The sequence below is a fragment of the Xiphias gladius genome, chromosome 19 (assembly GCF_016859285.1).
Source record: "Xiphias gladius isolate SHS-SW01 ecotype Sanya breed wild chromosome 19, ASM1685928v1, whole genome shotgun sequence".
In the NCBI taxonomy this organism is placed as follows: domain Eukaryota; kingdom Metazoa; phylum Chordata; class Actinopteri; order Istiophoriformes; family Xiphiidae; genus Xiphias; species Xiphias gladius.
Genome location: NC_053418.1, coordinates 10,426,737 through 10,445,177, shown reverse-complemented (window position 1 = coordinate 10,445,177; position 18,441 = coordinate 10,426,737). Strand labels below are relative to the sequence as shown.

At 38.0% G+C, this 18,441-nt stretch overlaps 2 protein-coding genes across 8 annotated transcripts; one reads left to right on the top strand and one right to left on the bottom strand.

Moving 5' to 3' along the window:
• Positions 1–27: 27 nt before the first annotated feature.
• On the bottom strand, positions 28–7,110 carry nmrk1 (nicotinamide riboside kinase 1). 7 transcript variants are annotated; one of them, XM_040156447.1, is made up of 10 exons: positions 6,912–7,107; positions 6,281–6,814; positions 5,221–5,600; positions 4,614–4,704; positions 4,475–4,523; positions 3,143–3,293; positions 2,226–2,297; positions 1,938–2,044; positions 1,641–1,724; positions 28–1,197 (listed from the first exon to the last, which is right to left on the bottom strand). In XM_040156447.1, exons 4-10 carry the CDS (start codon positions 4,701–4,703, stop codon positions 1,187–1,189), a joined length of 564 nt encoding a protein of 187 aa, XP_040012381.1. In that variant the 5' UTR covers position 4,704; positions 5,221–5,600; positions 6,281–6,814; positions 6,912–7,107; the 3' UTR covers positions 28–1,186. The 7 variants fall into 7 exon arrangements, with proteins under 7 accessions (XP_040012381.1, XP_040012385.1, XP_040012382.1 ...); XM_040156451.1 differs by having other exon boundaries at positions 5,221–5,388; XM_040156448.1 differs by having other exon boundaries at positions 6,353–6,814.
• A 1,641-nt stretch (positions 7,111–8,751) lies between these two features.
• Positions 8,752–18,441, top strand: ostf1 (osteoclast stimulating factor 1). The gene is made up of 10 exons (XM_040156343.1): positions 8,752–8,916; positions 13,569–13,615; positions 14,799–14,849; positions 14,979–15,042; positions 15,206–15,259; positions 15,479–15,586; positions 15,958–16,007; positions 17,062–17,140; positions 17,314–17,412; positions 18,273–18,441. Exons 1-10 carry the CDS (start codon positions 8,883–8,885, stop codon positions 18,329–18,331), a joined length of 645 nt encoding a protein of 214 aa, XP_040012277.1. The 5' UTR covers positions 8,752–8,882; the 3' UTR covers positions 18,332–18,441.

The following is an 18,441-nucleotide window of genomic DNA, read 5'->3' as shown; positions in this document are numbered from 1 at the left end:
AAAAAAAAAAAAAAAAAGGTGCTGAAGCCGATGCAGCTACGGTGATAGATAAAGGTTCTACACAGACTGGGTAACAGAAGGAGTCAAATGTCTTGACAGCAGTCTGTCTGTTCCAGGTTGATGTTGTGGCTTCAAGTACATTTGGTAGTAAAATGCTGCTGTGTGCTCTGGTTCTATTTCCAGTTAAATCAATATCCATTAATGGAATAACTTGCAGTGGAGGAAAAATACTAAGCAAATTTATTCAAGCGCTGTACCTAAGTACAATTTTCAGCTTCTTGTACTTCATTTGAGTATTTCCATTTAATGCTATTTAATACTGCTACTTCATTAGATTTCAGCGGGAAATATTATACTCTACTGCATTTATTTTTAAACTTCAGTTACTTGTAACAGAGTATTTCTACACACTGTGGCATTGGGACCATTACTTAAGTAAAAGATCTTGAAGATGCAGCAATGTGCATAAAGTCACTGGTGGTAAAAACCTTGTATTATACACAAAATAATTGCAAACATTTGCACTGAGGCTGGCTTACCAACTGCCAAAGTGGGCAACTTCCTCATTTACAAAAGTCACAGATTAGTTGCATCAGTTGGGGTTGGCAATCTGATGAATGTGTTAAGGAATATGCACCACTAGAGTACATCATCAACAGGTACTGCGTTATTAGCTAATGCTACGATCCGGTTTTGTGCAGGGATACCTTAAATTTTAACACCTTAAAAAAAATTATGCTCACCAAACCACAGTGGGCAATTTTCATTGTTTAATACTTGTTATATCCAAATATGAGTGAGAAAGTCTTTAGCAGTTATGTACATTTTATATATCTGATTATTTGGAATTACATCACAAGTTAAGGTTATATGTACAGTATATGTATATATGTATATGTATATGTATAGTAAGATAGAAAAAGAGTCAGACTTTTGGATCAAAATCCCCCATACATTATAAAAAGGAAACAGTCTTGAGAGATTGTGAGACTTTTTTTTTTTTTTAACTCTTCTGAGAAACATTAACTATTGTAGATATTACATAGACACTAGCATAATGACACAATACTAAAGAAACACTTGGTTTGGTCCTTTCAGTCACACATTAACCCAAAAGAGGAACTTTCCTGACATCCACGGCAGCAGCAGTCTCCATCTTCAAAAGGCAAATCAGAGTTCAACTATTTCAGTTTTTCTCTGCAAAAAAAACACACACAATCAAGTCAGTTTTTTCTTCCTTTTAAATAGTACATATGAGACGGTATGTTAAGTCAACTAACTAACTGGTCTTGAAGACTTAGTCCAAGGGCCTGCCTCTCCATAATCACATTAATATAGTTGCTACAGGACAACAATATCCCAATTCAATACTACATCATAATACTAGCAGGTCTTAGGTATGTACTATGCTCAAACTGCAAAAGTTTACCATTAAAACATCAGTAAGCATATTAATAAAAACAGGATTTGTGAGTGTGTTCCTGGATGTTCACTATTGTCCAGTAATACATAATGCAAGGTAAAGTGAAGTACAACTCACTCACGGCTGCAAAAGATTTAAATAATTTGTGAATGGTTGTGAGACCGCTCCAGAAGAGATGACTTTGTCTCAGTCATATCCCAGCGCCACTGCAACTTACCCCCAAGTCTTTCTATTTCCCGACAAACGTCTTTACACACAGCAGCCAGGAGCTCTTCTTTTGGCTTCAGTCCATCCAGAAATACTAAAAAAAAAAACACACCATATAGTGAACATATCAATGTCACTTATTTTATTATTTAATAATAGTACAACTGCTATGGTGATAATAGTTTCATTATTTATCATAGTTTTTGAGGTCTGAACCACATAAATGCCAATAAATGCTCCAATGCTCCACAGTTCTAATCCCATCCAATCATACTGAACAAATGGCGCCTTTGACTGGACGACTCACCAATTCCAGACACTGTGCTCTCCATCTCCTGGCGGTTTTTTAGGTACATTGGCCACACGTGTCCATCAAAGTAGCCAGGAGGATCAGGAGGCGTGTACACCCTGGAGCTGTCAATCAAAGACAGCAAACAGAGGTAAAAACATGGAGAGGCAAACTTTTTCTCTTGCCTTTTGTTTATTGCAGCTCAGTGGAAACAAAATCCCTTAAAAAAGGTACAGAGAGTTGGCATGCAAACACTGCCACAAAATAAAAATAAAAAACTGATTTTTTGATTTCAAGATCTGACACCTTCGTCTCCTTTTGCAGACATCATAAGGTATTTCCATGAAGTATCTTTTGTCAAATAGTTCATTCAGAGACCTGGAAAGGTAAAACACACACACACACACACACACACACACACACACACAAAACACATCAGAGCATTACAGTTACAGGAATATCGTATTACTATTATTAAAATCTACGTTTTTGTTTCACTAAGTAAATCATGGGGAACAGTTTGCCCTTATGGACAGAGATAAAGCACAACTGAATGGTTACTTCCCATAAATGGAAAAAATTTAAGTGGAAATATTTACCTGAAGAACATAATAACATTCACATAATAAATTCATATTTTAACGGTTATGTCTATTTATGTCTTATCACTTTTACTACCACTTCTTATAATAAATATAATTTTTTGGCTATTACATGTATAATTTTTCAATGTTTTTTCATTTTAGCTTTGTGCAGTTGTGTTGAATTTGTGTTGTTGATTTCTTGAGGAAACTCCAGTAACGTTTATTTTACGAGTCAGTCAATTCCAGTTTATTTTTTAAATAAACTCCTAAGAAGATTCCTGGGAAGAAAAACAAAATAGACAGTGATACGTTTGTTACACTTCCAGTTATTTCCAAACGCTAAGACAGCACAACCTTGAGGCTTTTATTCAGAGGACAGCAGGTGAGCTCATGGAAATTCGTCTGCAAATCAATAAAAAAAAAAACCTCATCACAACTAACTGAACTAACTAAAAAAATTTGTATCAAGCTACACAGTTTTTCTTCTGAACATCTTAGAAAATGACGGGCCCGTAAAATAAACTTCTATCAACTTTTAAAAAATTATTTCTAATTTTGGAATCAAACCATTCAGATTTTATATGGTGAACTTATAACTGATATAAACACGGTAACTTCACTAAATCCTCCCTTGTGTACCTGTGATTGAAAATGAGGAATCCTTCCACTATCAGCACAAACACCTCCAAATCCACTGGGTTCAGGCCCCGTTGCCTCAGGAACGACTCGGGATCTCTTCTCCATGAGCCAACCTCGCTCATCATCGCGTCCATGTGGAGAGCAGCGAGCACTGAAACAGGATGTAGCGACATTTACACGTGCTCATCCACTAATTTGATTTTTCATCTGTGGTTAAAAGTAAAGTCTTAAGGAGATCGAACACAATGTTGTTCCTTGTGTATTGGTTTGTGTAAACTTACAGTTTATTTGTTGGACAACTTCAGAAGATGTATGAAAAATTGTCCTGTGGTCAGAACTGCCACCAGGCAACTGTCTATTATGTTTTAATGATACTGTTTATATTGAATCAGAGCATGCTTGTGGCTGTTTTGCATTTTGTTTATTGGACAAGCATTGGATTATGTCTTCAGCCTGTTGATTATTGTAAAGAATTAATTGGATCATATAAAGTTACTCACTACTCAAGTTATCTTATCAGTAGATACTTTCTTACTCTCACCTTAGTGGTTATTAACAGACTACTTTTACTTGAATCTTTACTATCATAAGAGTACTAATACTTTTACATGACTACAGCTTCTACCCACATCTGAATGAGAATGGTTTTCTTTGTCCAGTCAGAAAAGTGCATGTTAAATTCCGGCAAACATTAAAGTAATTTATCAGTCAAATCCCAACCTAGCGTCTCAACTCTGAGGATTTTGTGCTTTTCTCTGTTTTTATAACATTTTAATTTGAATATCGTTCGGGGGGGGGGGGGCTGAAGACATCACCTTGGACTCTAGGAAATTGTTATGGACATTTTTTCACGATTTATGGCATTTTAGAACAATTATTTGAAAAAATAATCACTAGATACAATTAAAATAATCATCAGTTGCAGCCCTAATTCTTTGAAATTGTTTGAATATTTCTTTTTATTCATTATATGAACTATTTATTTGCATATTTTCCATATATTTTTTATTTTATTTCCCAACATGAAGGTCTAAATGCTGTTTCAAAGACCTCTCCAAATTGCTAGGAATTAATCTGGTGGAGAGATCTTATATTGGAATCTTTATTTTTCTTAACTTCTTGGCCTATAAGTAGTCAATCTTAAATACATAGTGGAAATAGCCATTTGCAAATTTTGAAACAACCTTCCAGGCTACAAAAATTTCAAAGTTTCCAGAAAAAAAAAATCACAATTTAACAAAGAGGTTTACTCCTGATCTAATCGGTCTAAATCCTGTCTAAACCTTTGTGACTTCAAGTTGAATAACCGACAATTATATAAAGTGTCCTTACTGTCATACTGCTTAAACCCATGGCTGTCCACCGGTACCACAGAGTCATCCTGAAGAAAAAAAGGGTCCACTGCGATCAACGGAGCGCTCAGATTTCCAGCATGCGTAAGAGCAGTGATATGATTTAAAGAGCAGTCTACCTTAAAATATGAATCCTGCGCAATGATGCAGCTGTTGGGTGTCTGCTGGTGTAGACTGTTGGCCAGAGTAGATTTTCCTCCATTGGTCATCCTGAAAGAAAAATAGTACATATCACCTGTTGTAATTACAAAAGTTAAAGCTGCAGAAATACCATTAAATAGATACGCTATGGAACGAGTTCATAGAGCTTCAAGACATGGCCTTATGCAGCTTAAGGTGCTTCACGCGTCCTAATGTAACCGTAAGCGACTGATGCAGAGCATTCCCCACCTCTCTCATCTGTATGTTTTGACATTGTTCTAAACTTTCCAATTATAACTGCAGCCAATTATATGGTAACAGAACACATGGCGTAACACTACTGTGGTTAATTTTACTGAATTGGAAAAGCCCACAGCCCCCGACGCAAACTCTGTGGTTGTCGTGAAAGTTATGCTGCACCTCAGATTGGAGAAGCTCAGGTCTGTGCTTCATGGATTGGTTGGATTGTTTGTTAGTGCTAATCTCAAATCTGCCCGAATGTGTGCATAATGTTACTTTTTCATACTCGTATGTTCAAAAACCAATAAACAGTTTTAAAAAAACAAAAAAAAAAAGTATACTTACTTCTCTTACTGGCCTGCTTCAAAATAGTTGACTAACTGAAAAGCCCTTTAAAGAGCAATTTGACAGCAGCTGGAAACCTTGTTTTTGCTGACCTCTGGTGGTTTAACTTCTCACATTGCTGCAGTAATGTAGAGGTTGACTCCAGGGTGTGTCTGTCCTCGAGCCTGACTAATAAATCAGACGGGCTGATGTATCAGCCTATATTGTCTTATCACAGTTTTATCAGAAATGTTCTTTTTTGTGTGATCTTCTTTTAAAAATTGCTTTTATTACACCCTCTAAACATGCACAGTTTATAGGTGCAGCAAGAGCGTATAGTATAGCCACGTACAGTCCACATAACAACATATATATTATGTGTCCTTGCGCCAGTGTGTCCCCTAAAAGAAATTACATGACAAATTGTTTAGTAAATCAAATAAATATTTAAAAAGTACATACAGTATTTAAAAGACAAGTTATTTCGTGTTGACATTGTTGTTGCTTAGTCCCACACAATATGTTTAGTCCCAGTGTTCGTGGACAGAGGTGAAACCAATCCAACGTTCAACGTAACCCAACCACACCCACCATTGATGCGGGGTGTGGTCCACAGTGCAACACACTTACAGTGAGACAAACTAGTGAAATATTCTTTTCAGTCCGGTGAGTTAGCACTTGAACTAGAGCTGCAACGAACGGCCAATTGAATAAAAATGTGCTGTTTTGATAACTGATTAATGGCTCAAGTTATTTTTCAAGCGAAAATGCCGAATATTTGTTCTAAAATGTGAGCATTTGCAGCTTGTATTGGTATTACATGATCATAATTTTGGGTTTTGGACTGTTGATCGGATAAAACAAGACATTTAATGAGGCCACTTTGTGCTCTAGGATACTGCGATGGGCATTTTCCACTGTTTTCTGATACAGAAAACAGACCAAACAATTCATGGGTTGATTGAGAAAATAATCAGCACATTAGTCGATGATGAAAATAAGCGTTAGTTGCAACGTTGATTTGAACACAGTCAATCAGATTAGGGAAAATTGCAAAAGAAATTAAAAAAATCCTGCATACCTTTTGCACTAAAATGAATGAAAACGCAACATGACCCTCAATCAGACATCCTGATTTCATTTTTCCACACACCTGTCTGCGGGGTGTGCCAATAGCCAACCCTTAATGTGACATTAATGGGCCACTTCTTTCTCTCGCTGACGCTCAGGACTCAGATACCTTGTGGCTTTTCCTCTAAAGAATAACCAACTCTGATCAGTCTTTGCTGCCACATGGTTGTCACATGCCGTACTGATCTGATGGTGTCCCCCGCTGCCCCCACTGGACAATACTGGCCAAGATTAACATGTGATTTAACAATATTAGTCTAATGCATTTTCTGGTGGCTTTCTGTGACCTGCTATCTTGTCTCCCTGGATTTCCCACTTACACAATAAACATCCAAGAAGCATTTTCAGAGTCTCCAATTGACTTAATAGAGGTGACATGTCATTAGAAAAAAACCCACCGTTAATTGTGTTATATTCTTAATAACACCTGTGGTGTAAAACACATAAAGCATGCAAGATGGTATCTGAGGTCCAAGCTGGCTGTCTGGAGGCAGGATGAGCCAAGGAAAACGACAAAAGGCATGTTTTGAAGGGAGGTCAACATAGCAACACATTGTTTACAATCCTCCCGACTTACTTACCCGCCTACTCCTACAACTAGTGTCTTCATCTCAGCTTGTCGTTTTCTGGCACATAAAACTGCTAAGAGCGAATCAATGAACAGCTTCTGTGCAGGTTTAACTAGAACAGAGGTACATTAGTGACTTGTGCTGCACCCACTCGGGTCCAGACGCCTTCTCTCGTTTCCGCCAGCGGACGCTCGCGATTCGCCGAGGTCGCTGCTACGTCACCGCTGAACTGCCCATTGAGAGAAAACAGGACAAACATCGGAACGTGATAGAGACTCAATACGGTGCTACAACAGAGGTTTATCTGATCAAAAACAAAGTAAAATTATAAAGGCATTTCAAAAAGGTAAAGGTGAAGTAGATTAGGAAAAAAAAAATTACAGTAGTGATAACAGAGTAGAAGAAATACAAATAAATGAATACAAAATAAAAATAATCTAAAAATAAAAAATTAGATTGAATAAAAAACTAAAATAGAACACATTTTACACAGTTTACTTCCAAGAACATTATCAATAAAATAGAGGGTATTTAGAGTAAATTATTTTTAAAATTAATAAAAAAATTAACTATAAATGCTTTAATAAATGTAAAAAAAAAGTAAAGTTAAATTAAATTAAGATTATTTTATTAAGACATTTTATGGAGTTTACTTACTAAAACAATATTAATATTTTTTTAAGTTATTAAAATTGAAATGTTTAAATATTTTAAAAAATCATAGAATAGAATTAATAACTAATAAAATTTAAATAATTGATTAGTAAAATACATTGTACAGAGTTTACATATAGAGCAAAAACACTGATCACAAAGCTCAAACTATGAAAACTAATTTAATAAATAATAAAATAAAGTAAAATAAAGTAAAATAAAATAATGTATATATGTATATGTAAAACCACAGAATGTCAAACGACCTGGTAGACCAAGGAGCACAAGTCTTGTGGATGAGCAGAAAAGCATTTGCATGGTGAAGAAAAAAAAACTTTATGACCGCAGAGCAAGGCAAGAAAGCTGTACAGGATGTAGGCAGACATGTTTCCGTGTCAACGTTCAAGAGAAGATTTCAGGACCACAGATTTCAGATTTCAGAAGATTAAACCACAAGATGCAAACCCCACCTCATCGGTCAAAAGTGGTGGTGGTTTTGTTATGGCTCGGGCAGGTATGGCTGCCTGTGGAACTGGGCTACTGGCATTTATTGACGATTTTACTGCTGAGGAAGCAGCAGGATGAATGCAGAGGTACACTGGAGCATTCTGTGCTCAGATTCAGCCAAATGCATCAAAACTCTTTGGATGATTACATATGGCTAAAGCAACCAAAGAGCTTCTCAGGGCCGGGAGGTGGAATATCCTCGACTGGCAGAGTCAGTCACCTGATCTCAGCCCGACTGAGCTGCAGTCCACTTGGTGAAGACCAGACTAAAGGCAGAGAGACCCCACAACAAACAAGAGCTGAAGGATGTTGCAGTGAAGCTCTGGGAGAGCATCACCAGGGAAGACACAAAGCGTCTGCTGATGTCTGTGGGTCATTGACTGCAAAGGATCTTCCACAAAATATTAAATATGATGATTTTGTTCGAACTCATGTGTATCTGTCCAATTACTTGTGAACCAGTAAACAATGGGTACTGTGCGTTAAAGGGCCATATCTCCCACACAGTCAGTCTGTATTGACGTGAACCCATTATTGTAAAACTTGAGAATTGGCACTTTATTGTAGCATCCATTATTTTATTTCGAATTGGGCGAGCTGAGGCTCAGCGCTTGAACGAAACAAATGTGTGACCGTCCCACCACATGCGGTCTGTGCTGTATATAATAGCTGTTGCAGGTTAGGCATTGCGCATGCGCAGCCTAACTTTTTCCGCCGCCTAACTGAACTTCCTCATTGGCAGTGGCAGCACAGTCCAGCGAGGTTTTCTGCCCGAAATAACACGCGCCGCGCTTCGTCGTGTTTCATCTCCGAGCCCCGCAAATGTCGAAGCCTCCCCCCAAGCCGGCCAAGCCAGGTAAGGCTAACGCTCCGAGGACTGTGGTTTAAATTTAGCCCAAACTTGTGCTCGGTCTTGTACGAGGACAGCACACCTTGTTGACGATGTGAGCTTCGTGGGCGGGCACTTCAGTCAGTGAAATCGGCTGATTTCTGTCGTTTTTTGGTCTGTGAAACTCGTGTCACCCGGAGGGAAGAAGGCCCACAGACTCTGATTAATAGCAGTTTCCGTTATTGCCGAGCGGGGCAGGACTGCGGCGGAGCCGTTAAAAGTGCCTTCCACCGTTGATTGACAGGGGGAGTCCGGCTCTCAGCAGTAGGCCTCTGCGACTTCCCCTATTTCCATCACTCGTGCGCGGAGGGTGCCGTCGTTATTCAGTGGCTCTAGGTCGTAGGTTGAGAGGTGACGATGAGTGTGTATGGTCAGTGACACCAGCCTTGACTTCCTGCAAGCTCAGCCTGGGCTGCTACTCTGGTGTCTTCCTATTACACTCATATCATATCATATCATATCATATCATATCATATCATATCATATTTTTCCAGGTTCCTCCAGATGCTTGCTGTCAGTAAGAATTTCATCAGATATTTATCTTGAGTTGTTGTTGTTATATTAGGTGCTATTACACCTAAAACATCAAAAGGAATGGTTATTTTCTTTTTTTTTTTTTTTTTTAGATGTGGTCTCCAAGCATTTTGTGGATTTTCTTCCCAAAAAGTTAGAAATGTCAGGAACGTGTCTTTTTCGTGCAAGTCGTGTTTTTCAAATGTGAATAAATAACATTAATTTGTGAAAAATATATTCTCCAATGAATTGTGTCAGTGATCTTTGTAGAGAAATTATATTTTTCTATATTTTTTCCTCCTGTCTATAGTAAAACCTACACTCGGGTGCCAGTTTATTAGGTACTTATTTGTCTGCAAAATATACACATCATTCTTGTTCAGCTGTTGAGTCCAAAACTGTAATTGTGATTTCTGCCCCCCGAGGACTTGTAACTTGGGCCGCAACTAACGATTGTTTTCATTATCGATATATCTTTTTTTTTCTTTGATTAATCGGTGAATCATTTAGTTTACAAAACAAAACAAAAAGACCTCTCACAACTTCACAGTGCCGAAGGTGACGTCTTCAAATATCTGACCACCTGTCCAAAACCCAATTTATTATTATATTCAGTTTAATATGATATTTGACAAAGAAAAGCCGTAAATCCTCTCATTAGAGAAGATGGAGTCGGAGATCATTTGGAGTGGTATTTCACTAGTTTTCCTTAAAAAAATGATCAATCAATTATCAAAATAGTTGCTAATTATTTTTCTGTTAATTGACTAATCGGGTATTCGTTTCAGCTCCACTTGCAGTACGATTACTTAAAATTTCTATTCAATGACAAAGAAAAAGCACAAAATTTCCATCAGTTTTGGGCTCAAAATGTAGTACACCTTTTAAAAGCTAATGAAGTCTAATGGAAAAGCCTTGCAATAAATTACAATCTGCATGAAGGTTGTAATGTTCCCTTTTGTTGAAACCCTTGGAGGTGTTGAGGATGCAGTCTGTGGTGTTGCTTGCGTTGTATGCCGTTCCACCGAGAGGTGTTTCAAATATTTAGTCTACCCTAATTGATATACACTAAATGAGATGGACAAAATATTAGGAACGCCTTTCATTATAATACAACAGCCTCCAAAATGACCATGAAATTGAATCAACAGCTCTCTTAAAACAGTTCAAAGACTGAGCATTCTATCCTTTATGAAGGGAGGATTTATTGCAGGGATGTTGTATAAGACTGCATTATTCTTACTTAGGTGTAGCTAATAAACTGGTAGCTGATTGTATTTTATTTTCAGATCACTTCTTGTGCGTCAGAGTTTGACATGTGGGGAGCAAAAAAAGAAAACCCTGAACTATCCTCATATTTGAAGTAAGAGCTGTTAGCACATGATGTAAAAGCGTGTAGGACCTGCTGGTCGGTCACTGTCCCTGTCCCGAAAAATATAATTTCTCTACAAAGATCAAATTTAGGGCTGCAAGGATTAGTCAACGAATCAATTGGTCAATCGACAGAAAAATAACCGGCAACTATTCTGATAATCGATTAATCAAGATTTGCTGCTTCTTTGTCATATTTTATTGTACACACTGAATATGTTTGGGTTTTAGACTGTCGGTCGGACAGAGCAAGACATTTGAAGACGTCAGCTGGAGCTCTGCCAAGATGTGATTGGCATTTTTTCACTATTTTCCGACATTTTCGTAGACCAAACAACTAATTAAATGATCAATCGAAAAATTAATCAGCAGAATAATCTAACGGAAATATTTATTAGTTGCAACCCTGATCTAATTGAAACCTTTTCTCCAGCGGGTGCTTGAAGAGATCTTTGGCAGTATTCATGTGCTGTGATAACTTTATCACCCTGAACAATGTACTCAGAATTAACAGGACTGGGCTTGTGAGGTGAAATGTTTTGTGCTTCTTCCTTCTTTTTCCTTCTAAATCACTACTTTACAAGAGAAAAGGGTTCTGTTTTTTTTGTTAACCAGGATTTTAGAGGGCATCACTAGAGAGCTGGGTGTATCCTCTGGTTTAAAACACGATCATTTCTGGAGTGACTCCTTAGGGAGGCTTAGATGCTTTGGTGTTTGGTTTAGGCATCAAACAGGAATGGAGAATTACATAGCCACCCAGATATGACAGGTTTTTTAGGGGGGCTCTTGCAGTAAAATAGCACAGATGGAAATCATCAAAAAAAAAACCAAAACAAACAAGCAAGTAAAATATACTGACAATGTCTTGCTCACACTGAGAGTCAATTTTTCGTCTCTTTTTCTATTATTTATTTGTTTTGCTAGAGTAAACCCTTGTATGTGCCCGGGGCTTTAAAATGCAGAGAGAACATGGACTAGTCAACACAGGTTTTTGTGTGTTTTTAAGCGACATGACCGGGCCTGCAGAGAGAAATGGTTGCTGTGTTCAACAGAGCTGGGCTTGTGCAGCGGCTCAGGCCCTCTCACTCTGAGACACGGAGACATTGTGTTAGGTAAATAGGAACTCTGAGTAACGGCAGGGGAGAGCTACAACCGTCAATATTTAGGCCTGTTAGCTAAAGCAATCGGCAGACAGAAGATGCTTGCCCACCTTTTATGTGTCTTGGATCAAATATATTAAACATATGACAGTAAGTGCATCAGTGTCAGTCTTGATTGATTCATCATCATCCTTATTTCAGCTTGTTTGAATTTTGGCTTGTGAGGACTATCGATTTTTGTTTGTTTGTTTATGTCACAGGGACAACATAGATAAACATTTTGATTTAAGAAGTAATGCAACTGATGTAATAGTAATAATAATCTTTTATTTATATAGCACCTTCTTGAAGTTAGATGGGGCTGCCCAACTTAAAGCAATGATATTGAAAAACAACAACCAAGTTAAAGTGTAAATTACACACAAGTAGAAAACTACAGATAACACACGCACCAATTAAAAACACACAGTAGGACTGCGTAAAATAAGAGAAATAAAAAAACACTAAAGCACATAAAAAAACATTGGCAAATAAAACACATTTTTTTAATATAATGAATGTTACATGCACCAGATTTCAGAGGAAAATATTCAAATTCATAGAAAAGGGTCCGGATCGGCCCTAAAATTGAATAGATTCTTCCCTGGCCCATGCCCCATCCTGCCACCAAGACCGTTGCAAATCGGTTCAGCACTTTTTGCATAATCCTGTTGACACACAAACCAACAAACGGAGAGACAGGAGTAATCATAAAACCTCCTTGGTGGAGGTCATAAGGGCATGTACAATGAGACAAATCTTGAAAGGGAAGTCAGTAGATTGAAGCACTGAGTGATGTTTATCTACAATTCAGATGCAAATCGGAAGAATCACATTACTTTGCACTAGTGATGAATAAGATTTTTTCTGGTTAACGAAAAACAAAAGCTGGTACTTGGGCTTTCAATGTAGGCAGCTCATTGTTCTGTGTAGTAAACTTTATGTGTATGTAGTAAACATACAGTACACCATACTGTATATAACTTGAGGTTTTGTTCGGTCCCAGAAATAAATAGCTGGTCGGATTATTTAATAGTAGATATGTGCAAGTCACTGTTTCTTTAAGCTATTTTGTAGGTTTTCTGTGAACTAGTTCAGCTGTCAACTCATGCCACAACCACTCTGGTAGCATTCCAGCAGCAGAGCCAATGCCAGGCTCGACTGTGAACCATCACAGGCCCCGAGGGCAGCTGCCTCAGAGCTGCATACACAAAGACCAGCTCTGTGTTTTTGTCCCTGCGCTGCATGCAAAATTGTTGTTGGCTGTAGGAAGAGTTGGTACATGCTACATGCAGTTAGCTCTTGAGTGAAGTGATGGATGATGTCTCACACTGATTTATTGTACGTGTCTGAGAGGAATTGACCACATTAAAGCAATGTCCTTGCAATGTCTTGCACTCACCTGCAGGCTCATTGTGGTGAAACTAAGCTGGTTATTATTACACGGCCAGCATGTATGGTTTCACCTCACTGTGTCTATTCTCGAATACAGTGTGTCCTGTTTACCACTCTGCATACAGGGAATGAAGTGAACTTGCCACAAACGGTCTACAAATGTTCCGCCTAACATACAATCTGTGTTTTTCTCTTTACTAGGCCAAGTCAAGGTGTTCAGAGCATTGTTCACCTTTGACCCCAGAACGGTGAGAGCTTTTTGTTTTTTGATAGATTGTTTTTCTAATATTTCATAAGTGTAGGAAACCATTTGTTGATTCCTTTTTAAATTTTTAATATTTAGATACCTTTTCATACTTCTTCCATGAATTTTGATAAGTGAAATAACTGTAGATTTCAATATGGGAGCCTTTCACTTTACATTGCTACTTTCTTCATTAGTGTACTTTTTAATTTTAATTGATTTATTGTATGTTTTATTAAGTTTAGATTTATTAATGTATTTTTGAATCGCTTATTTTCCGTGGCTTTTTGTCATTAATAGTTAATAAAATATTCATTAAAAAATTTAAATTGCCATGCAGAACTCTAGTCACAAAACATCTGCCAAATCTACAGTCTCCAATGTGCAGATTTTCTAACGATGACATAGAATAATTAAAAATCACATATTTCGGTGCTGCCCTCCAGTGATGCTGTTCTGACCCAAACTTCATATATGGTCAAATGAATGTCATAAAATGGCAGAATTGGACATGCAGACTACTTATTGTGGTGGGTAGTTTGATCATCCCCTCCCCGGAGAAATATTTGTTTATCAACACGAATATGTAGAATAATTTACAAATCGAATGAGTTAAACTTGTCAAAACATCACTGTCCAGTGGAGATATTAACAGCAAAAAACAATGACAAGGATAAAACATGCTGCCAGATGTGAAGAACTGAGATTAGCAGAGGGTTGGCGATAAATGGATGAGATATTCAAATTTACTATCATATGTGAAAAAAGCAAAAATCATTACATTTGAGAAGCTAGAGCCAGTGAATGTTTTATTGAAAAATGACTGAATTGATTAATCGATAATCAGAATAGTAGGCAATTCATTTTCTGTTGTTTCAGCTCTACATAAAACTACTTAAATGCAGATGTAAATAAAAATTACACACCCAGCAAACTTAATCAGTAAGTCCTCTTGTTTATCATCCATCAATAATTACGTGTTAAATCACATTAAAATGTAGCAGTCATGATTGTTTGTGTTGGTGGAGGAAAAAGGGGAAGATATGGGCGGAGGAGAAAGCGGATAAAATGTAATACAAAAGTCAGTCTAGAGGGCAGAATGCTGTGGATGCATTACACCTCCTGAGCCACTGTTGAGCGATTAGCTTGCAGTACCATTGTCTCATTTTTTTTTTTTTTTTTTCCAGCCAGATGAGCTGTACTTTGAAGAAGGAGATATCTTGTACATCTCTGACACAGTGAGTTAAACCTTTCTGCTTTGTCCTGTTTGTCTGTACTCATTTGCTGCTGTAATTTTTTTTAAATTATTATTTTTTTATTTTACCTGACCAAAAAAAAAAAGATTTCTACATTACTATTATCCCCAGACCGACACTAATTGGTGGAAGGGTACATGCAGAGGAAGGACAGGACTAATTCCAAGTAACTATGGTGAGAAGAAAACCTAGAAAGACCAAGTTTGAGTTTCATTACATGTATGTGGTTACCAAAATATTACTTAATACAGACCTTTGTCTCCTGTAATTCTCCTTAATCAGTGAATTTCAGTGCACTTATGTTTGATGCCTTAATGTTTTTGTTTTGTGTTTTTTAGTGGCTGAACAGGCAGAGTCTATTGACAATCCAATGCATGAAGCAGCTAAACGAGGTGCAGCACCTGTCTACAAATTCAAATATTTCCTTGTGTTCTCTTATTATTTATTTATTTATTTATTTATTTATTAAGTGTCTTTTGTGACGTCTGTTTTTCTATGCAGCTATTCCAATTCCTGAAGAGCTGTTACAATGTTTGCATTATTAGTGACCTCCTCCATCTGACTCTGTGTGCGCTGTGTGTGTAAATGCACGTACTTGTGTATTTAAACAGGGAATTTGAGCTGGCTGAGGGAATGTGTGGAGAATAAAGTTGGAATTAACGGGCTGGATAAAGCAGGAAACACTGCCCTCTACTGGGGATGCCATGGAGGACATAAAGGTAATAATCATTGAGTGTATAAAAGTATTTAACGTCTACTTTTTGGTAGCTTTTTCTAACAAACACACTGCATTTTCAGACTGGCAGCAGTGACGTTTGGATTTATCTAATTTGTGGGGGTGATAGACAGTTGTACTCTGTTGCGGCAGCGATTAATATCTTTACTCGTGGCAAACAGGCAGATTTGTTTTATGACAGACGTGAAGTACACAAAAACGGGAACTTGGTCTATGAAAGTGTTGCAGTTCTTCTGTGTCCCTTTATTGTTCCTGCATGATTGTCATGTGATAAGTGTCATAAAATCTTCAATCAATCACTTAAACTTTATCTTTCTCTTTTTTTTAATTTCTTTTTTTTTTTTCCTGTGTCAGATGTGGTGGAGCTGTTGCTAGGCCAGCCCAATGTGGAGCTCAACCAGCAGGTGAGATGGGTTTAAGAACTCATTCAGACACGATAGCAATTTCACCAACAGGTGAAAAACATCAGGATAGTAGTACCGGTCATGAAATCACCTCGATTTCCCGGCCCATTTCATATTCCACCTCTACAGCCACACGACTCAGGATCAAGGCCCATTGATAGCAAACCCTGCTGAATTTCTTACTGAATCAATCCCTAACACTGCCCTTCAGCTGACCTGCACGCTGAACAGACGGAGGGGAATACAATTAAGTGGATTTTTTTTCTTGCAGAGATCGATATCTACATCAGGTTATTTACTTATTTCAAGCCGGTGAATCTAAACTAGCAATAGGGAGTTATGACCTCACGACAAAACAGCGCTAAACTAGCAGACTTCTATCTTAAATGTTAGGTCAGTTCAGAACCGATACTCCAAGGGGTGTTTTCTGACCAAAACAGGCTGATGGCAGTACAAGCCGATGCTTCCCTACAGGGCACAAGGGGTCAGTCATTGGTTTGATGAGTATGAAAATTATGCCATGGCGTCACAGTCACCAAATCTCAACCTAGTTGAACACCAATGGGAGACTTTGCGCTGATGTCTACACCCCCATCATCAAAACACCAAATCAGTGTATACCTTTTAGAAAAATTGTGTTTTTATGTTGGTTTTTCCTTTAATTTGTCAACCACCTCTAATTCTGGTGTCTTGAACCCTGGACTGCTAAAGCATTTACCATGCTACGAATACTTGGCATGGCAAAATGAACAGAGGGCACCAAGGGAATAAACTGCAATCTGGACTAATATTCAGCTATTTCAGGTAGTGGTGTAAACCTAGAGATTGTAAATTACAATACAGAGAGGTGTATCCTATTCATCTGAAGTTACAGGCCCGTTTACATGCAGATGTGCCTTTTTGTGACAATAAGAAGCAAACTTCAACAAAATACAGTTGTAAAGCTGTGGTTTGGGTCACAACTTGGGGTGTGATTACACGTCTTAGTTGGTAAATGTCAAAGTTAATACTGTGTCAGGGTGTTTGTCAGTGAGGATTATGTTTTGTGTTTCAGAATAAACTTGGCGACACCGCTCTGCATGCTGCTGCCTGGAAGGGTTATTCTGACATTGTGGAAATGTTGCTGAACAAGAGTGAGTATCTAGTCACGTCTCTTTATTTGGTTTTATAAGAAGAAATTGGCCAGCAGGTCGTCCTCAATGTTTGGATAGATATGAAAATAGAGCAGGAAAAACACAGAGAAAAGGCTCCTGAAAGATTTTATCAAATTTTTTGTGTCTCCTCATTTGCATATGTTTTGTTTCAGATGCAAGGACAGACATCAGGAACAATGAGAATAAGCTGGCTCTAGAGATGGCGACCAACGCCCAGTGTGCTTCACTTCTCAAAAGGAAGCAGGGAAGCAGTAAGTATAGCTGCCACTAGGGGGTAGCCTCACAGCACTCATGCATGAATGCAGGCATGCATGCATGCAGTATCACTCGGTCAGGCCACACACTCATACAGTGAACAGAAAAGTATACTTTTTTTTCCTGAGCTCTCAACTGTCAGTGGAAGGAGATTGTCCAGCAACAAGCTCACACAATCCACCCTGTCATAAGTACCAGAGCCTCGGCAGAGACGGCGCAAGGGATGAACAGTGACTGGTTTGACCTGCACACTGCATGTTATGCTTTCTACTGTTTATTTTCAGAAGCTTGCCACATGAGACAAGCTATAATACATAATCCTGTGTTTTAAAAAAGAGAGTCAATTAATTCATTAGGCAGAGCTTATCAAACTATTAAAATGAACAATTATTGATTTGCCACAGCTGGGCTTGCTGTAGACAACAGCTGCCCATTTATGCGACACCATGACCTGTTCCTGTGTCTTGTGTAAATGGCATGAAAAAGCAATATTGTGTGTAATCAAGTTAGATATTTTTGGGATTCAGCTCTGTGTTGGCAAACGGGGTCAACGCAGGTCCTTGCTGGAAAAGAGTAACGAGTAAACTCAAGGACCAATTGCAGCGCTGTGACACACAGCTGCTAAGCTGCAATGTGGTCATTAAAGCCACAATGTTAAGGTTCATTCATTTCATGGCTGAGCCTCTTATACAGGGTATTTACTGTGAACTAAATGTAAACTTCAGATGCTTAGGAACTTAATTTGCAAAAAAGATGCAATAGACATTAAGCTACTAATATTTTAAAGTACAGCGGTTTTGCAGATAAGTGTAATATTTAAATAATTCTGTCATTAACTTAATTTCTCTTGTTACAGATGTCCACCGCACACACAGCAATGCTGAAGAGTATTTGGACGATGAGGACTCGGACTAAGCTGGCCCTGTTGAAACATTGTCACTGTCTTCCATTGGGTTTTTTTGGGAGGGGGGGGGGGTCGTGGAGCATGGAGAGTTTCATTAAAGACCTACAATGGATTTGCTGCT